At 37.5% G+C, this 20,053-nt stretch overlaps 2 protein-coding genes and 1 long non-coding RNA gene across 3 annotated transcripts; all 3 read left to right on the top strand.

Annotated features, from left to right (window-relative positions):
- Nucleotides 1–2,026: 2,026 nt before the first annotated feature.
- LOC139761576 (uncharacterized) lies at nucleotides 2,027–3,494 on the top strand. Its single transcript, XM_071685838.1, has 2 exons — nucleotides 2,027–2,091; nucleotides 2,982–3,494. Exons 1-2 carry the CDS (start codon nucleotides 2,089–2,091, stop codon nucleotides 3,327–3,329), a joined length of 351 nt encoding a protein of 116 aa, XP_071541939.1. The 5' UTR covers nucleotides 2,027–2,088; the 3' UTR covers nucleotides 3,330–3,494.
- A 2,019-nt stretch (nucleotides 3,495–5,513) lies between these two features.
- On the top strand, nucleotides 5,514–6,621 carry LOC139761575 (uncharacterized). The gene is made up of 2 exons (XM_071685837.1): nucleotides 5,514–5,558; nucleotides 6,117–6,621. The coding sequence occupies exons 1-2, from the start codon at nucleotides 5,556–5,558 to the stop codon at nucleotides 6,462–6,464; spliced, it is 351 nt and encodes a 116-aa protein (XP_071541938.1). The 5' UTR covers nucleotides 5,514–5,555; the 3' UTR covers nucleotides 6,465–6,621.
- Nucleotides 6,622–12,478: 5,857 nt separating this feature from the next.
- Nucleotides 12,479–13,560, top strand: LOC139761574 (uncharacterized). Its single transcript, XR_011715552.1, has 2 exons — nucleotides 12,479–12,531; nucleotides 13,082–13,560. It is a non-coding gene; the product is annotated as an uncharacterized lncRNA (long non-coding RNA).
- Nucleotides 13,561–20,053: the final 6,493 nt, after the last annotated feature.

Below are 20,053 nucleotides of genomic sequence, written 5' to 3'. Positions count from 1 at the left end.
AGAGCGGCATGGAGTGTGAGAAAGAGGGTGATGATAAGATACGGTAACGAAAATAAGGAACAAATGAGTTAGTAAGAGTATGGAGGAGGAGAGGTGTATAGATCTATAGCCTGCAAAAGAGGCTTACATTATACACACGACAAAATACATTTCAAGGTAGAACGTTATAGCTGACGTAAGTATAGACCTGGTATGAGTAAACACAAGAACAAAATAGCATTGGTCAAAAATGTTAAATATATTTGTGGATGAAATTACAAAAAGATAAAACACCAGCAAGAAGCTGGAAGAATGCTTGAAGGACAATTTTCATACATTCTTTTATGCCAGAATGAAAAATATTTCACAAAAAAAGAATAGCTTTGCGGTGATGAAAAGCAATCACAAGGAAACTCTAACAAGGAGATCGAAAATGGATACAAAAGAACACCAGATAAGACACCCAGAGCAGTACAGATTTATTGAGTGATCCACGATACCTTGAGGTGCTTGAGGAAAGAGGCGAAGTTCATTATATGATACGTACAAGAAATGTAATGATATCACAAAATCGAAAGACCCAAATAATCCAGCAACTGTTCCAGTACCTATATGTATAGAGTTAAAGTATGGAAAACGGATTGTAGTAAGTGTATGCGATGAAATCTGCGATATTTTGAGCCGTTTCTCAACTGGAACGTCATATCGCGATTCCTATAAAGATATATTGTTTATTATGACGATAAAGATCAAACTTTGTCTACATTAACGATTACCTGAGTTGATATCCTTGGCTCTTTACATTGTTTTCACTTTTTCAATTCATAGGACACTAAACAAATTTAACTTACATGCAGAACTGAAGGACTCATACAAATGTAACAACAAATTAGTTGGAGAAACACACACACACACACACACACACACACACACACACACACACACACACACAGACACACACACACACACACACATATATATATATATATATATATATATATATATATATATATATATATATATATATATATATATATATATATATATATATATATATATACGACTGGAGCCAATCCCTCGTAGATTCATTAAGCAATTCATCAAACCTGTCTTAGAGCATACGACATTAGTAAGAATTCTCGAGCAGACTTGCAAGTCGTCGGCTGGCGAGGCCTATCACAGTTGCAAGCGCTTTACCCAAGGTCAAGTTGTACCCATTCATCTGTCGACCAGAGGAAAGACGAACAACTTGTTGAGCTCCATGACATCCAGCCTCTCCGGGAATCGAACCCAGGGTAGAGGATTACAAGTTGGCAGCCCTGTCATAAAGAATAAGTTAGAATGGATGTAAGCAATGACAGAATGCAGGAAAAGCAAATAAAAGAAAAATAGAAATGATTCATAAGCTTAATTCTCTACATCTTAGACGTTAGGGGGAACTAAGGGAGGCGTATATAGGGGAGTTACAGATAAGGCTATTTTGAGAAATAGTATGGTTACCGTAGTTCGTCGTTACTTTCATTCACTGAACTTATCAGTTTAGTATGCGCTGTCATCTTTGTGGATAAAAGATATGAGAGCAATAAATGGTTCAACTCTTATTAGGTAATTCTGTCATAATGGGATAAGTCAGTGAATGAACTTCAGAAATTGTGAATGAGGCTAACAAGGCTTTAAGATGATTGAATCCTAATACAAAATATAGGCATACTGCTTTAGTCATATATATATATATATATATATATATATATATATATATATATATATATATATATATATATATATATATATATATATATATATATATATATGTAGTCATTTTTCGTCAAGCTTAGTCCTGGTAGATTGACATCCAATACTGAAAACAAATAATCTTTTATCCACACTCATAATTTGCCCAGAACTTTACAGACCCTGACTTACTTATTATAATAAATACAATTCAAGAAAGACCTTCTCATACCGGAAAATTCTAGCAATGAAAAATAAAATGTTTTAAAGACAAAGAACCATTACCAAGGATGCACTGTGGCTTACTATAAAAGGCTGGAGTCGGAGTGTGAGGGCAGCATTCACCTTATTGACACCTGAGCTGTTGTCACCTGCACAATGGTGAGGCCAAACTGGAACCAAAGACTTCCTGGTTCCTCTTAGTCTTACGTTTACCTCCACAGCTCGACACTTGAACAGACCGAAAACGTACAAATAAGATGCCTCATTTTTTTCCTTTAACTGACACTTCTATTTCTAGGAATGATTTTACTTTTACAATCAGAAAACTTGACTTGATCTCCACCAGCCAATAGCACAAACATTTGCTTATAAAAAGGTCCCAATCAGACTTCATAACACACACACACACACACACACACACACCTACATCATATATATATATATATATATATATATATATATATATATATATATATATATATATATATATATATATATATATTTTTTTTTTTTTTTTTTTTTTTTTTTTTCAAACTATTCGCCATTTCCCGCATTAGCGAGGTAGCGTTAAGAACAGAGGACTGGGCCTTTGAGGGAATACCCTCACCTGGCCCAATTCTCTGTTCCTTCTTTTGGAAAATTGAAAAAAAAAACCGAGAGGGGAGGATTTCCAGTCCCCCGCTCCCTCCCCTTTTAGTCGCCTTCTACGACACGCAGGGAATACGTGGGAAGTATTCTTCATCCCCTATCCCCAGGGATAATATATATATATATATATATATATATATATATATATATATATATATATATATATATATATATATATATATATATATATATATATATATATATATATATATATATATATAAGTGCTCTTACCTGTGTGCAGGTATAGTATACGGTATGCTAATATTTGAAATTATAATTGATATCTCTTGGATAGCAGAGTATATAAGGAAGCAGGTAAATTGGCTTCTCACACTTGATACATAATGCACATGATTTATCATTGTTAATGTATTGAATGTGTTCTCCTTTCTCTCATCAGAAGTTCATGTTGTTCTTCGCCGGACTGGCAATCTTGGTTGCCTCCACCATGGCTGCTCCCGGTGGCTACGGCTATGGAGGCTTCGGTGGCTTCGGTGGCTACGGCTACGGTGGATTCGGAAGTGGATTTAGCGCATATCTTGGCGGCCACGGTGGTCACGGTTTTGGAGGCCACGGCTTCTTCGGTGGCGGTGGTGGACGTGGATTCGCCGGCGGCAAAGGCAACAGTAACTACAATATTGGATCCGGCCTTTATGGAGGCTTTGGTGGACATGGCTTCGGCTTTGGTGGATTTGGCCATGGTTATGGATATGGTGGAGGATATGGCGGATACGGATACGGAAAGTGATTCTCTAATATCACTTTTCTACTACTACATAATGTTAAAAGACCAATATTGACATTGTGATGGAGGGGCGTCGTGTTTTATACAGCTAACAATAATGGTCAATGTTGACACTGCTAATGAAGACTATCGTATGTGTTATCTAGCAAATAAAAAGACAGAGAAGTACTTCATTGTGTTATTTATCATTATGTAGAACATCTTTGGGTCGTCGTCCGTTTTGGCTATGATAAAACGACTTTTGATTGATACGAATCAAAAGCAAAACACTTTTGTTTGTGCTCATAGTGATTGTCTAGTTTTGGTCAATAGCATTTTGCAAACTAATGAAGTATATATATATATATATATATATATATATATATATATATATATATATATATATATATATATATATATATATATATATATATATATATATATATATATAGATAGATAGATAGATAGATAGATAGATATATAGATATATATAGAAAGTGAAGCATCCCACGTCACATAACATAACTAGAGCACAGGAAGTAAGTTATCTTAATTCGAAATTTTTTCAGAATTAGGGTTCAGTATGATACTATCATACTTCTAACAAGACGTTTGTGCTGTGCTGATGCTCTGGGTGAAGCATATTTGAAAGAATAAATCATTCTTCAGTATCAGAACTCTCTCAAGCTATATTCTGCTTTACAATCATTAACAGAGAGATCGGGTTGTGTTTAACAAGGTTAATTATGCAAAGAGAAGTTAACATGAAATTAGTACAGTAATGATACAGGTATGATAACCTTAAGTGGAATACTTTACGCGTGAGATAGGTAGTAAAGAAACTGGAATGTGTAAGAGGAGAACCATAGCTAAGAAATTATGATAAAGCACGATTACCAATTGACTGCAATGATGAGATATGTAAGAGAAGGATGAATATGGGAAATCAATAGAATTTAAGAAATATTTTGGTATGAAATTATTGAAAGAAAAATCAATATATTGAAAGGAAAATTTGGGAATAACGAAATATATGATGTGTGAATTGGATATGAACCGAAGACTTCAGATATAAAGAAGTCCAGATAATGGGATCAGAAGCAAAAGTAATGTATTTGAAAACCAGAAGGTAATGTTGATGGATGTTTGGGGCTTGTGTGAGGAATCTGAAAATATTGAAAGAATAACAGATATATGAACAGTTAGCAAAGTCTTGTGATATCAAACAGTGATGATGATAGCTTTTGAAGTAAAATGGAGAAATAAGAAAATAATGCAAAAAAACCATTCATTTATGATTAACAGGGGATGAAAAATAGACATAAGAAAAAGTGTAGAAAGCTGGAACACGAGAAATTAAAAGAGCATATACCTGAAACTGAGTTTTGGTTACGTTCCCAGAGAAGACTAAATGTTTTAGGTTTTCAGGTAAGTGAGAGGAAATATATAGACATCTATGTAGTCTGTATATCAGCGTATCTCTGTACGATACAGGCTTAAATCACATGGACAGAGGTCCTTACGAGATCAGAGACTTGAATGAAGAAAATGTGGGCAGAGAAATGGGATAGAATAGTCAAAGAGTTATTCTGGAAGTGGAAGAAAATGGGTGATGTGGTAAGGAGAGAAAATGAAGAGGTATAACAAGAGGATGGAAATACTGAGTATATAATGGGAAGGAATATAGAATTAGCAACTCTGACACGGAGGATGGAAGATGAGTCCGGATATCAAACACCTTCTAGCAAGATCATTCTTCAGAGGAAAAGAACTGAGACAATATATTTTACTTTTTGATATATATATATATATATATATATATATATATATATATATATATATATATATATATATATATATATATATATATATATATATATATATATATATATATATATATATATATATATATATATATATATATATAATATGTATATAATTTTTTTTCCATCAGACTTTTTCATGATAACAGACAATTGATACTAATAACAAAAAATCTTTTACCTACACTTGTACCTTACCAAGGACTTACCACGCCCTGATTTAAAACTATTATATGCAGCTCAAGAAAGACGTTCTCAAAATGGAAAATTCCAGCAGGAAAAAATATAATCATAAAGACAATAAAGAATTTTAAAGACAGAGAGCCATTACCAAGGATACCCCGGAGCCTACTATAAAAGGCTGGAGCCGGAGTGTGAGGGCAGCAGTCACCTCGTTGACATAGGAGCAGCTGTTCTCGATAACACAATGGTGAGGCCAACTGGGACCTGGGACCTCCTGGTCTTTCTCAGTCTTACTCCTACTTCCACATCTTGACACTTGAACAAATCTTGAACCTACAAGTTAGGGTATCTACACACTATATATTTAACTGATACTTGTATTTTCTTATAAAAAATAAAATAAAAGAAACTCAGTTGATAGCACAAAGGTAGACTTACATACATACATACATACATATATATATATATATATATATATATATATATATATATATATATATATATATATATATATATATATATATATATATATATATATATATATATATATATATATATATATATATATATATATATATATATATATATATATATATATATATATATATATATATATATATATATATATAAGTGCTCTTATGTGCAGGTATAGTATACGGTATGCTAATATTTGAAATTATAATTGATATCTCTTGGATAGCAGAGTATATAAGGAAGCAGGTAAATTGGCTTCTCACACTTGATACATAATGCACATGATTTATCATTGTTGATATATTGAATGTGTTCTCCTTTCTCTCATCAGAAGTTCATGTTGTTCTTCGCCGGACTGGCAATCTTGGTTGCCTCCACCATGGCTGCTCCCGGTGGCTACGGCTATGGAGGCTTCGGTGGCTTCGGTGGCTACGGTTACGGAGGATTCGGAAGTGGATTTAGCGCATATCTTGGCGGCCACGGTGGTCACGGTTTTGGAGGCCACGGCTTCTTCGGTGGCGGTGGTGGACGTGGATTCGCCGGCGGCAAAGGCAACAGTAACTACAATATTGGATCCGGCCTTTATGGAGGCTTTGGTGGACATGGCTTCGGCTTTGGTGGATTTGGCCATGGTTATGGATATGGTGGAGGATATGGCGGATACGGATACGGAAAGTGATTCTCTAATATCACTTTTCTACTACGACATAATGTTAAAAGACCAATATTGACATTGTGATGGAGGGGCGTCGTGTTTAATACAGCTAACAATAATGGTCAATGTTGACACTGCTAATGAAGACTATCGTATGTGTTATCTAGCAAATAAAAAGACAGAGAAGTACTTCATTGTGTTATTATATCATTATGTAGAACATCTTTGGTCGTCGCCGTTTTGGCTATGATGAAACGACTTTTGATTGATACGAATCAACAGCGAAACGCTTTTGTGTTTACAGTGGTTGTTAAGCTTCAGTGAATGATATTTGACAGGATTCCACGTCAAAGAGTGTGACAAGGTCAGGGAAGGTGAGGTCTTCGAATCGAAATGACATTCATAATTAAGGTTCAGCATTATGCCACTAAATTCCAAGCAAAACGTTTGTGCTGTTTGTTTGCTCTCGGCTATGCACAACTAAATGCGAGTCTTATAATCATTATTCAAAATAAGAACTTTCTCGTGCAATGATATGCCTTCGAATCATTAACAGGCGAGTTTTCCAAGAAAAGATGAAACAAAAGGATTGCTTCGTGTATAAGACAGCTGAATAAGTAAAATATATCAAGCATAAAAGTGGACATTGCCGGGTTCAGCACTGCTTCACGTATGATAATTTTTGGTTGGTTGCTTTGCGTGTGAGATGAATGGCAAAGAAAATCAATTTTGTAACACGTAAACGAAAGCTAACGAATTATGAAGTAAATATGAATGACTGTTGACTGCAAGGGTGAGACATTTATAGGAATGATACAAAATGAAAGTACTGCACGGTAGGAGGTACTATGAGATAGAAGAGAGTGAAAAAATGATTATCTCGGTGAAAGAAAAAATGACTATGAACTGGAATTTATGATGTGGGAATCTGAATAAGAAACTGGAGACCTAAGCAGCACAAATGGTCGTAAAATGAAATCAGAAGTAAAGCTGGAGTACTCAAGGACCAGAAGACTGAAAAGGAAGTAGGAAGATATGTAGAAGATGGGTATCAGGGACTGCTACTTTCAATGTGATTGTAGATATAGTTCTAAGATAAAGAATAGATAGAAAAACATCATAAAAGTGACTTGCTGTGAAACCTGGAGAACTAGCGTAATCCTATACGTCTTTGCTCAGTCTATTTTAATTCGTCATGTTGAACAAGATCACACCTACACACTTTACCTAGGGACCAGGTACGTAACTTGTCCATCATGAGCTTGCAAGGATACCAAGCAAAATGTTTATCTGAACACAGTGTTATGTCATTTTCCATACTGCTCTCATCGATAGACAAGTTCCTGCAATTTCATGATACATTTGGGACTCGCTATCCATAGTATTTTCAACCTCAGTATACACATGTCCTTACTGTACGTTGCCATTCATAATATATTCTCAACATTCTTAAGTTCGATGTAGGTCGATTGCTTATCATGTTTTCTTGCTGAGGCATAAATCAAAACTGTATAAACTGTATATAACTTGAGTCCCTACCCTCCATTGCAGAACAGGGATCTGATGGTCTGACTCTTTTAATTTTTGTAATACATTTTTTGTCCACTTCCCCATTTAAACTGCATCTTGCGCATCGAGCTAAATATCTGTCGTTTATTCTTGTTCCAGCACTGTCCACTTTGACTCCTAAATCCAAGCTTCCAGTAATACACATTCTAAGAAAACCTGGCATAGATTCACTGTGCGTGTGGCAACTATAAGTAAGTTGCGGAGAGAGTTTACGCACACACACACACACACACACACACACACACACACACACACACACACACACACACATATATATATATATATATATATATATATATATATATATATATATATATATATATATATATATATATATATATATATATATATATATAACAGAAGACATGAAGCCAGCAATAGTCATATCGTGACTTAACAAGAACTAATCAGAGTCTAATGTTTCTGTTCTCCACTTACTGCACAATAACCTCTTAAGACCCTGATTGCATAATAATGAACACAACTATGACAAGAATCTCTCGATCAAAGAAGCATAAAAATGAAATTGAAGACGTATTAAACAATGGGCCAACATCAAGGATGTGTTTCAGCTCAGTATAAAAGGCTGGAGCCGGAGTGTGAGGGCAGCAGTCACTTCTCTGATACCTGAGCAGCTGTGTTCTCACTAGCACAATGGTGAGGCCAACTGGGACCTGGGACCTGGGACCTGGGACCTCCTGGTGCCCTCTTAGTCTTATGCTTACGTCCACAGCTGATGATCAGCAGAGGATATATAGAACAGTTTGAAAAAGAAAGGGTGACTGTATTTGACTTAGGAGAACAATGTTTCCAAGTTACCTACAGTTTTCTAATGTCCAAAAAAGATGGTGCAGTTACAATCTCAGTACATCATTAACACCTACACAATTTTAGAATAGATTTCCACGCTGGAAACCTTTAAGATAATGAGATCTAATCATCTAGTATATATACTTTCGTCTGTTTTTGTCTCAGATTTTCACGTTTATAGCGCACTTGCTTGAAGCTTATAGAATATTCATTATACACTCTTAGAATGGCTTGTGCCCACTAATCACATAGAATTAGTAAGTGAAGAGATGAAATACCTTACTCTGTTCAGTCAGTTCTGTGGATAATGAAGTCGTCAAGACGTCTTAGTTCTATTATGACATCTATGGTTCTATGATGTAATTCTATTGACTCATATTTCTACTTTTCTCACAGAAATTCGTTTTGTTCTTCGTGGGAGTTGTGGCGATGGTTGCCTCAGCCATGGCTGCTCCTGGCGGCTACGGAGGCTACGGTGGAGGATTTGGTGGCGGATTTGGCGGCCATGGTGGCGGTGGACATGGCTTCTTCGGCGGCTTTGGTAGTGGACCCCGCGGTGGTGGTGGCGGCGGCGGCTTCATCAATTTCCGTATTGGACATGGTGGTGGATACGGAGGCGGATTTGGAGGCCATGGTGGCTTCGGCCACGGTGGTGGTGGATATGGTGGTGGATATGGTGGTGGTTACGGCTACGGCAAGTAATTGCCTGATATATTTTCTAATTTGTTTTGGGACATCAGAAGACTATCATAGTCTTCTTTTGGATGAGTTAGTTATGTCCCATTCTGTACAGAAGCAGCAGATGAGAATGATATCCTCCATAATGAAGGCTGTATAATGCTCGTCCTACAGAACATTAAAAGAAAGAAATATAACAACTTTGTTTTATTGTCTCTGAAGACCTGAACATGTAATGGACAAAGGAAATGCTGGTATAAAGCAGTAAAGATTTCAGTCTGCAAAATATTAATGTTATTCATTGGTCAGTTGATGTTTAGTGTTCTAACAGAACGTACGTGTTATTTTTGATGAACAAATGCGATCTGGCCAGCTCAAGTGTTGGAACATATAACGTGTCTCCAGCACTGGTAGATGATATACATATATATATCTGTATATCTATATTTATATCTATCTATCTATCTATCTGTATATATATATATATATATATATATATATATATATATATATATATATATATATATATATATATATATATATATATATATATATATATATATATATATATATATATATATATATATATATATATATATATATATATATATATATATATATATATATATATATATATATATATATATATATATATATTATATATATATTCACCATATATATTCACTTCACCATGAAGAGATATATGCAACAATTACCAATGGAAAGAAAAAATAAAAACAGTGAGTACTTTCGTTAATTACATCCTCAGAGTGGGGGCAGATACAAGTGTTGAGGTTCTAAAAAGCACAGAGGTAGTAATGAGGCGGAGCATCATAATCCCGGTGTAGCGCAGGTGGCCACTAATTATGTGACCTGACATCTGACCTTCCTCTCCTTACATTGTGTGTGGCAGGGTTATTCTGGTAGATACTTCTTAATAATTATTTCAGTTTACAGTCTGTCACATTTATAATGGCCAAAGGACATATTTGAATTATGATCAGATGTGCCAGAGATCAGACATGTTTCAGTTACATTCTTTCATTGAAACAGTTTAATTTAAATATGATCATAGCTCCTTCCCAGTCGAATGTTGATGAAAGGCAGCTTTATGTTGAAATAAGCCGTTGCTCTGTTGGGCAATTCTAACACTATACTTATGTTGTGAGATCCTCGTCTCCAAATCTTTCCACGATTGTCCAATGCAAAATTGGTTACAGTCATTACATTGGACTTTATAAACAATACCTGTGTCATTTGATGGACTATTTTTGATAAGGGCTTTCTTGATGGTGTTGCCACGTTTGAATAACACTTGTACATTAAGTTTTTTGAGAATGTAAACACATTCGAGAAATTCTCATGGAAGTGAAGAACAAGGGTTCTTTGGCTACTTTTACGTTCTGGCTTATTATTTTGGCCACTATAGAAACGTTTCCTTGAAAAAAACAGAGTAGAAAATTCCATAGATATAAGAAAATTATTGAAAAGGCCGGGAAGATTTGATCAAACAATTTTCAACACAGAACCCATCAACACATACATGTACGGCTTAATCAAGACCTACAAACCAAACAAGGGGTGATCATAGCCTAGCAGTAGTGCTTCCGTCTGCTACTCAGGGGTCCCAGGTTCGATCCTGGCTGTTCGAGGTTTGTTTGTTATATGGAAGTGCGCATCCATATGCAATATATATATATATATATATATATATATATATATATATATATATATATATATATATATATATATATATATATATATATATATAATGGAGAGAATGGCCGGTGATTTCAACGCCAGAATCAGGTAGTAATCCAAAGTATTTCAGAATTTATTCCGAGTAAAAAATCACACACACACACATACACACAAATATACATACATACACGAGAGGGAGAGAGAGAGAGAGAGAACAACTATGTATTTTTACCGTAAAAATACATAGTGACCTGTGAAAGAAAATGAGCATCACAATTCTGGCTGGTGATTTCAACGCTAAAACCAAGTAGTGATCCAAGGTATTTCAGCATTTATTCCAAGTAACAAATCACACACACACACACACACACACACACACACACACACACACACACACACACACACACACACACACACAACACACACACACACACACACACACACACACACACACACACACACACACACACACACACACACACACACACACACAACACACACACATACACACACACACACACACACACACACACACACACACACACACACACACACACACACACACACACACATAGAATGTGTGTGTGTGTGTGTGTGTGTCATAGAATGTGTCACAAGGGAAGTAAAAGGGACAAGGAAAACGGGGAGACCGAATTAGGGCTGGAAGGATGGAGTGAAAAATATTTTGATCGGAGTCTGAACATGAAAGAGCGTGGTGGGCATGCACAGGATAAGTGAATTGCATATGAATCGGTCGAGGGAAACCATGGAAAGGTCTCTAGTGTCTAGTTGTGGATAGGGGCCTGTGGTTTCGGTGCAGAGAAAGGATGTGAGCGAATGTAGCCTTTCCTCGCCAAGGAGGGAAACTGTGATCGAGTATGAAATATATATATATATATATATATATATATATATATATATATATATATATATATATATATATATATATATATATATATATATATATATATATATATATATATATATATATATATATATATATATATATATATATATATATATATATATATATATATATATATATATATATATATATATATATATACATATATATATATACATATATACTGACATATACAGTTTTCATGATTACAATAGATTAACCTCTTAAGACACTAATTGCTTAATCATGAACACAACTATGACAAGAATCTCTTGATCAATGATGTATTAGAAATGAAAATGAAGACGTATAAACAATGGGCCAACATCAAGGATGTGTTTCAGCTCAGTATAAAAGGCTGGAGCCGGAGTGTGAGGGCAGCAGTCACCTCCCTGATACCTGAGCAGCTGTGTTCTCACTAGCACAATGGTGAGGCCAACTGGGACCTGGGACTTCTTGGTTCCCCTCTTAGTCTTGTCCTTGCCTCCACAGCTGATGCTCGTCAGTGGATAGATAGAACAGTATGAAAAAGAAAGGGTGATTGTATCAGAATATATCTTAGGGAAGAGCATTTCAAAATGATCCATTTTCTAATTTCTAATCAAGATAACGCAGCTACAACCTTAATACAGCAGCAATAAAAGTTATACAACTTTGTACTAGACTCTCACGCTAGGAACCATGAAGACACTTAAATTTAATCATTAAATGTTTTATCTTATATTTCCGCTTGTTTAGTTACAGATCTTCATGTTTATGCCACACTCAACTTGAAGCTTTCTGGGTAATCAATCATAAACGTCAAGAATGACTTGTGACTATATATCATGTAGTTAGTAAATATGTAAGTAATCATACTTACTTTGTTGATAGCGTCAGTTCTGTGGATACTGAAGTCGTCAAGACGTCTTAGTTCTATTATGACATCTATGTTTCTATGATGTAATTATATTGACTCATATTTCTACTTTTCTCACAGAAATTCGTTTTGTTCTTCGTGGGAGTTGTGGCGATGGTTGCCTCAGCCATGGCTGCTCCTGGCGGCTACGGAGGCTACGGTGGAGGATTTGGTGGCGGATTTGGCGGCCATGGTGGCGGTGGACATGGCTTCTTCGGCGGCTTTGGTAGTGGACCCCGCGGTGGTGGTGGCGGCGGCGGCTTCATCAATTTCCGTATTGGACATGGTGGTGGATACGGAGGCGGATTTGGAGGCCATGGTGGCTTCGGCCACGGTGGTGGTGGATATGGTGGTGGATATGGTGGTGGTTACGGCTACGGCAAGTAATTGCCTGATATATTTTCTAATTTGTTTTGGGACATCAGAAGACTATCATAGTCTTCTTTTGGATGAGTTAGTTATGTCCCATTCTGTACAGAAGCAGCAGATGAGAATGATATCCTCCATAATGAAGGCTGTATAATGCTCGTCCTACAGAAAATTAAAAGAAAATAGCACAACTCTGTTTTATTGTCTCTGAAGATCTAAACATGCGGCAGAAAAAATGCTAATATAATGTTGTCAAGAATTTACTCTGGGAAACAAACATTATCTATATACTCAGTTGATGTTATTCTGAAAAACATACGTGTTGAGCTTAGATGAATAAATGATCTTTGACCAACACAGGTGGTGAGGTACGAGTTTGCACTGCTGGCAGGTAATGTTCATCTTGCTGTATGTCAGTCAAACTAACCTCATGAAACAATGCTCTAAACCTCAGGCATCATTGCATGACAGCACTTGTCATCATGTCTTAACTGTTCGTAAGATTTTCATTCAAATGCCGCAGCTGTGTTCCATTACGTTTCCCTCGGCTAAGGAAATTTCATGGAGTAATAACTGGATTACGAGATGGTCCTTTGACAAACGGACGAAGGGCATGGAGATCTTTATAATAAGGAAAAAATAACTGATAATCAATATAAAGGTAACTTTGAAATACTTTCATCTGTTTTCTATGTTTAGTTTGCACCAGTCTGGCTCATAAGTATTTGATGAATATTGATTTACGTCTTCCCTTTACCGTGAAAAAGCTTGCTGTATTTCTCTTGAGATAATGACCATCTTTGTTTGAAGATGTTTCAAAATATTACCAGGTTTTCACCATAGGATCTGCTGCCTGAAACAAACCTCTGATGTGCGAGAAACATGGTATCATTGTTGATATTCTTAATCTTATGCGCACGACGGTATGACCCTTAAGCACGACGGTACGACCCTTGAGCACGACAGCACAACCCTCGAGCATGACGGTATGACCTCTGAGCACGACGGTACGACCCTTGAACACTATGGTATGACTCAGGATCACTACAGCACGACCATTAAGTGTGATGGTCTGGCCTTTAACTTAGCCCTTAAGGATCAGGATTGAAATCATGCCTAAGGGTCATAACTTCGTGTTTAAGGATCGTACCGCTATGCTGAAACGACCAAAGCCCTGGACCTAAAGAACTAACCGTGTGTGCTAACCAGGAAATGTCTCCAACAGTACACTTCCTTTTCTTGCTTTTGAAATTCAATCAACATTATGAAAGACATTCAATACAAAAACACATGCTGATGTTAAAGGAAAACACCCACACCTTATTTTCGTTATAGATAAGAAAATGTAGTCTGCTTAGATAATAATCCAGAATCAACTTGCATTAATGAATGACTGATTTATATTATCAAAAAATTATATTATCTTTGATACATGACTAATCTAAAGTTCAGATTTCTTACAGTGAGTTGTGACCTTGAAAGTGTACATTGTTGCAGATATATGACTCGAGGAATGTTTTATTAACAATGAAATTTCTTGAAGAATGTTGCTGAAATTAAAAGAAATCATGCATACGGAAACTGAAGACAAAGATCTAGATATTATCTGGGCATTATTCATACATTCACGTCACAATTTCATTTATACTGATGTATGTAATTCATTTATACTGGTGTATGATATTTTTCGAAATTGATCATGAACGTTCATTATAATGAATATGAACGTTCAGATAACATAATTGCCCTAAATTTTGTCATTATAGGAATTGAGTGAAAGGTTAATACTGCGGAATATCTTTCATTGTTTCAGAGGTGAGCATAAGAACTATGGAACTCCTTTCGAGACGCCTTTAAGTATGATGGCATGTAAGAGGTAGACTTACTCTCTCGAATACATCAAAGTATGGCGTCGATTGAGAGTAAATAACTGTTCTTGTGCCCCAAGAATCATTTTATTTCTTTATCAAGTTATTGCTTCAACTGAAATACAGGTTTGGTGTTCACAACTCGTGTATGTCACATCGGCACAAGAGCTGCCTCACCCACCATTCAATCGTGTCTTTCATATATATGTCTTATAACCTTGATGTCGTCGACACAAAGGAGAGTCATTTACTTTACTGTGGAGTGGCATGTAAACCACAGCAGGGAGCGTGAGCATTTGCGGGTGGTGAGAATACAATTCAGATGTCAATTGTACATCAAGCAAGATAATACGTAGCTTTGCGACACCTCTGCTTAGGAATGCTCAGGCATGCGTGAGGAACAGAGTAGTTGGGGGAAAAAATCATATAAATATTCAAGGTTGTTGTAAGACATTATCATAGCCAACCAAGCTCTTCAAGTCCTTTTCGGAATGGTTGTTAGATAGTTAGCCATCCTAAGCTGGGTGTGTGTGTGTGTGTGTGTGTGTGTGAGTGTGTGTATCTTTACCACACACAAGGAATGTAAAGAGTGAGTGGATGAAGAGTTACGGTGGAACAGTAGAGAGAGAGAGAGAACTGTGTCAAACGTCGGATGTTGTGTGTTTAGTGCCAATGCTATCGAGCTGCTTGAGCTGACCTCTCTGATGACTGGCGCATGACGGTAACTGTCTGTCACCTGACGCATGACGCGTCCTCCTGAACTGCTAGGCATGACGTAACATCTCAGACAGGTGATGCATGACACCACTCCCCAAACAACTGAAGTGTGACGCCACCACCCAAACAGCTGATGTGTGACGGCACCTCCCTAACAGCTGATGTGTGACGGCACCACCCAAACAGCTGAAGTGTGACGCCACCTCCCAAACAGCTGATGTGTGACGCCACCACCCAAACAGCTGATGTGTGACGCCACCACCCAAACACCTGATGTGTGACGCTACCTCCCAAACAGCTGATGTGTGACGGCACCTCCCAAATAGCTGATACGTCTTTTATCAGCCCTGGTCATACAGCTTACACTCTAACTTTGCACAAGCTGTAGTCTAACAGCTCCACTCATGGCCGAACTCTCGTCACACAGCACCACTCAATACCCAGCACTTGTCACACAGCAAATCCAGTTGTAAAATAGCGTTACTCAAGGCCCAGCAGCTGTCACAAGCACGATTCAGGTTTAAGTAGCTGCCACATAGCAGTAACACAAATGCGCCAACAGTTTACCAAAAAAGGTTTAGATGTCTCTTTTACTCACTCTACGTCTGATATAACACTGCAACAGTGAACTGTTACGCATCAAGCATGAGGAGGTAGTTTGGGCAATACGTTAGTACATGACACAGGAGTTACGTCTAATCAGTTATGTGATGAACATGGGAGACACCCTCCCCTGAAGGTTGCTGGTGACATAGCTGAGTGGTTCACAGTAAGGAGAGAGAAGACAAAATCATCGTGAACCCTCGTAATAACTGTATTGTTGGGTTACCGTCAGAGGTGTCTCTCAAAATGAAAACCTTGAAGTCCATCAAAGAAAATAACTTTCAAAGAAAAATGAAATTTAGGTTCAACCACGTCTATCAGTTCCCGTTTCATTATTACGTGATTCTGGGGACCTTCGTAAGGGTTGTGAAAGATGTATGAACATATACGCAATGTGTTTCATACTGGAAGGTTGATCAGTAGCCTGTATCTTCAGTAGACAGCATAGTCAGTAGACAGTACCATCAGTAGACAGCACAGTCAGTAGACAGTACCATCAGTAGACAGCATCGTCAGTAGACTGTATCTTCAGTAGACAGCATCGTCAGTAGACAGTATCGTCAGTTAACAATATATCTATCAAGGTTCGACATACGTCAGAGAAGAGTTATATATATCTTCATTCAACTGATTATGTGCAAACTCAAGAGAGCTAAAGAAATTTCTAGTTAGTGCAAAATGAGTCATGTTCTAAGTGTTAGATTCTCAATAATGTTGAGTTATATGTATAACTAAAGGAAATACACATTTACCAAAACGTGGATATGTACATTTGGTCAAACTCTCACTTGGACAGAGTGTATCAGTGGGGTAGACGGAATCTGCTTAAGTTTGATGCCTTCAAGACCTAGTTATTACCCATCTCTCTATCGAAAAATCCTCACAACTTTCTTCTTCCCCTTAGATGGTTCTGTAATTCCACCTCTTGACCTAGTGAACATACTTGGTAATACTATAACATCTACTCTATCTTGGAAACCCCACATTAAGAATATAGCTAAGCCTGCCTCGCAGAAATTGGGCGTATTCTTTAGATATCGATTCCGAACAGTTGTTCCATTTATATAAAGAACTGATTCTTCCTTGTACGGAGTATTGCTCTCAGATTTGGGGTGGTTCTAGCTCTGCATCCTCACTTAACAGAGTCGAAAGGGTTCGACTTATAAACTTTCCCAGGCTAACTTAAGAACTTGACCCGCTTACCTTACGCCACAATGTTGGTTCACTTTTCTCTCTTTCAAAGGTATTGCTTCGGTTTTTGCTTGTGTACTCCTACCACCAGCTGTACCACACAATGCTCGGTAAGCTGCTGCGTCACATCATTACTATGTGGCTGTTGGCAACTCAAGGGTGGGCCATTTTGATAACTGTTTCTTTCCTTACACTTGGAAACTTTCGAACTAACTACCCTCTCATGACTATTTCAACTGCTGTGACCTAAGACCATTTAAAACAGATTTTCCACCTCTTCCAAATTTCGTAAATGATTTTCTTTATATCTTCTTTTTCCCTTTCGTTAACCTCTCTATATATTGATTAAGGCAGGGCATTAGGTGGACTTTCGTCCGTGACTGGAGCCTTCAACGTAAAAGAAAAAGAAATGTCGCAGTGAACATACCACGAGCCAATAACTTCTGCAGATGTTTCGCTTTATTCCCAAAGAGTTTTCATTCCCCTTGACTACAATAGAAAACGGGTACAGTTGCTGTCATGTATCACTCAGATAATAATAATTGTTCAGTGATATATATCTACCACATTTTTGATATAGCCATATCTTCTGCCACGATAGAAATTCTAAAGTTTATAGAATGATTTATCGTTTCTTACTATTTGTAAATGAATGATTTTACCACTGCTCAACTGCATGCATTTACTCAGTCTGTAAAAGATATGTATGTACAAGTCTTTCACTCTCTCTCATACTTCATGCACTTCGCTTCATAATAAACCTACTTTGCCTTATCCTTCATCCACACTCCTTTGCACTTGACTCCCACTACCTCACACTCAAGCTTGGAATTTGTGCTTCACACTTGACCTAGGGTGAGCTATCATTTCTGTACGCCATCACACACCATCACCACCACCACACACCACCACCACCACGCCTCCACCACGCCCTTCCCTCACGCACCTGGAGCACCAGCCATGTGTGTTGAATGACTTCATTACCAAGAAGCTTCATAAACTAATGCCAGGTGACGCACGCACGTCCTAGTTGTCTTTGTCTTTGGCTGTCTTTGTCTTTGTCTGTCTAACAGTGTCTTTGTTTATGTCTTTGCTTTTGTCTGTCTAGTATTTTCTGTCTGATTGTCTTTGTGTTGTCTTGCCGCGTCTTTGTCTAAGCGTGTCTTTGTTAGTCTCGCTGTGTCTGTGTTTGTCTCGCTGTGTCTTTGTTAGTCTCTGTCTGTCTGTCTGTCTGTCTGTCTGTCTGTCTCTCTCTCTCTCTCTCTCTCTCTCTCTCTCTCTCTCTCTCTCTCTCTCTCTCTCTCTCTCTCTCTCTCTCTCTCTCTCTCTCTCTCTCTCTCTCTCTCTCTCTCCTGTTATACTGCAGTGTCTATAATGTACAATCACTGTCAACCGCTTTTACTGATTACATTCTTTATAACCAGTAGTTTCTTCCTACGCAGATAAATCACTAACATCAAGACAAAACTTTCTTATTTTCACAGTTCCTTATCATTTTCAGTTTAGAAAATCTTAATATATTCACAGAATCGTTGTACGTTTTTTACTGAAGACCTGAGAGTTTTCGTGAATGGTAATGTTTATTTATTGTAGTGACTGGTGTGTGTGAGAGGTGTATACTCAACGGTATAGCGAAGTGACGCCTCATGGAAAGTATGCTACTCACATGAGTCATCGCATGTGGCATGTTGCACATGTGAATCATCGCATATGGCTTGTTACATACGTGGATCATCGTATGTGGCTTGTTGCGCATGTGAATCATCGCATATGGCTTGTTACATACGTGGATCATCGTATGTGGCTTGTTACACATGTGAATCATCGCATATGGCTTGTTACATACGTGGATCATCGTATGTGGCTTGTCGCACATGGAAACCATCGCATACCGTCTGTCGCTAATGCAACATGAGATGCGTTGCAGACGAGGCAAGATAGCCTCGTCTACAGAGCACCTTCATCGCTCCAGAGAGAACGGTAGACGCATCTGGGACTCGTCATTCGACGAAGCACAGAGCCGTGGATTCCTTATAGGATTCTCCACCAGGTAGGTCCTTTGGCAGTGTGGTAGGTTCCTTGTGTGCTCTAGGTGGGCAGCTTGGGGAGGTGATTGGCTGTTCTGCGTGGTGGGCTCCTACATGAGCCGGGTGCAGTGAAGGTGGGTGACAGTGTAGTGGGTTTGTGTGTGCTCTGAGGGAGATACACTGTGGGTTCTGTGAGGCACACCTTCCTCATACACTTTCTCATAAGAACACTATAACTCATTCTGTCCCATCATGGCGTGGCGGACTCATACATGTTG

Source organism: Panulirus ornatus, chromosome 40 (assembly GCF_036320965.1).
Source record: "Panulirus ornatus isolate Po-2019 chromosome 40, ASM3632096v1, whole genome shotgun sequence".
NCBI lineage: Eukaryota > Metazoa > Arthropoda > Malacostraca > Decapoda > Palinuridae > Panulirus > Panulirus ornatus.
Note: the sequence above shows the minus strand (reverse complement) of the source record. Positions and strands in the feature narration are given on the sequence as shown.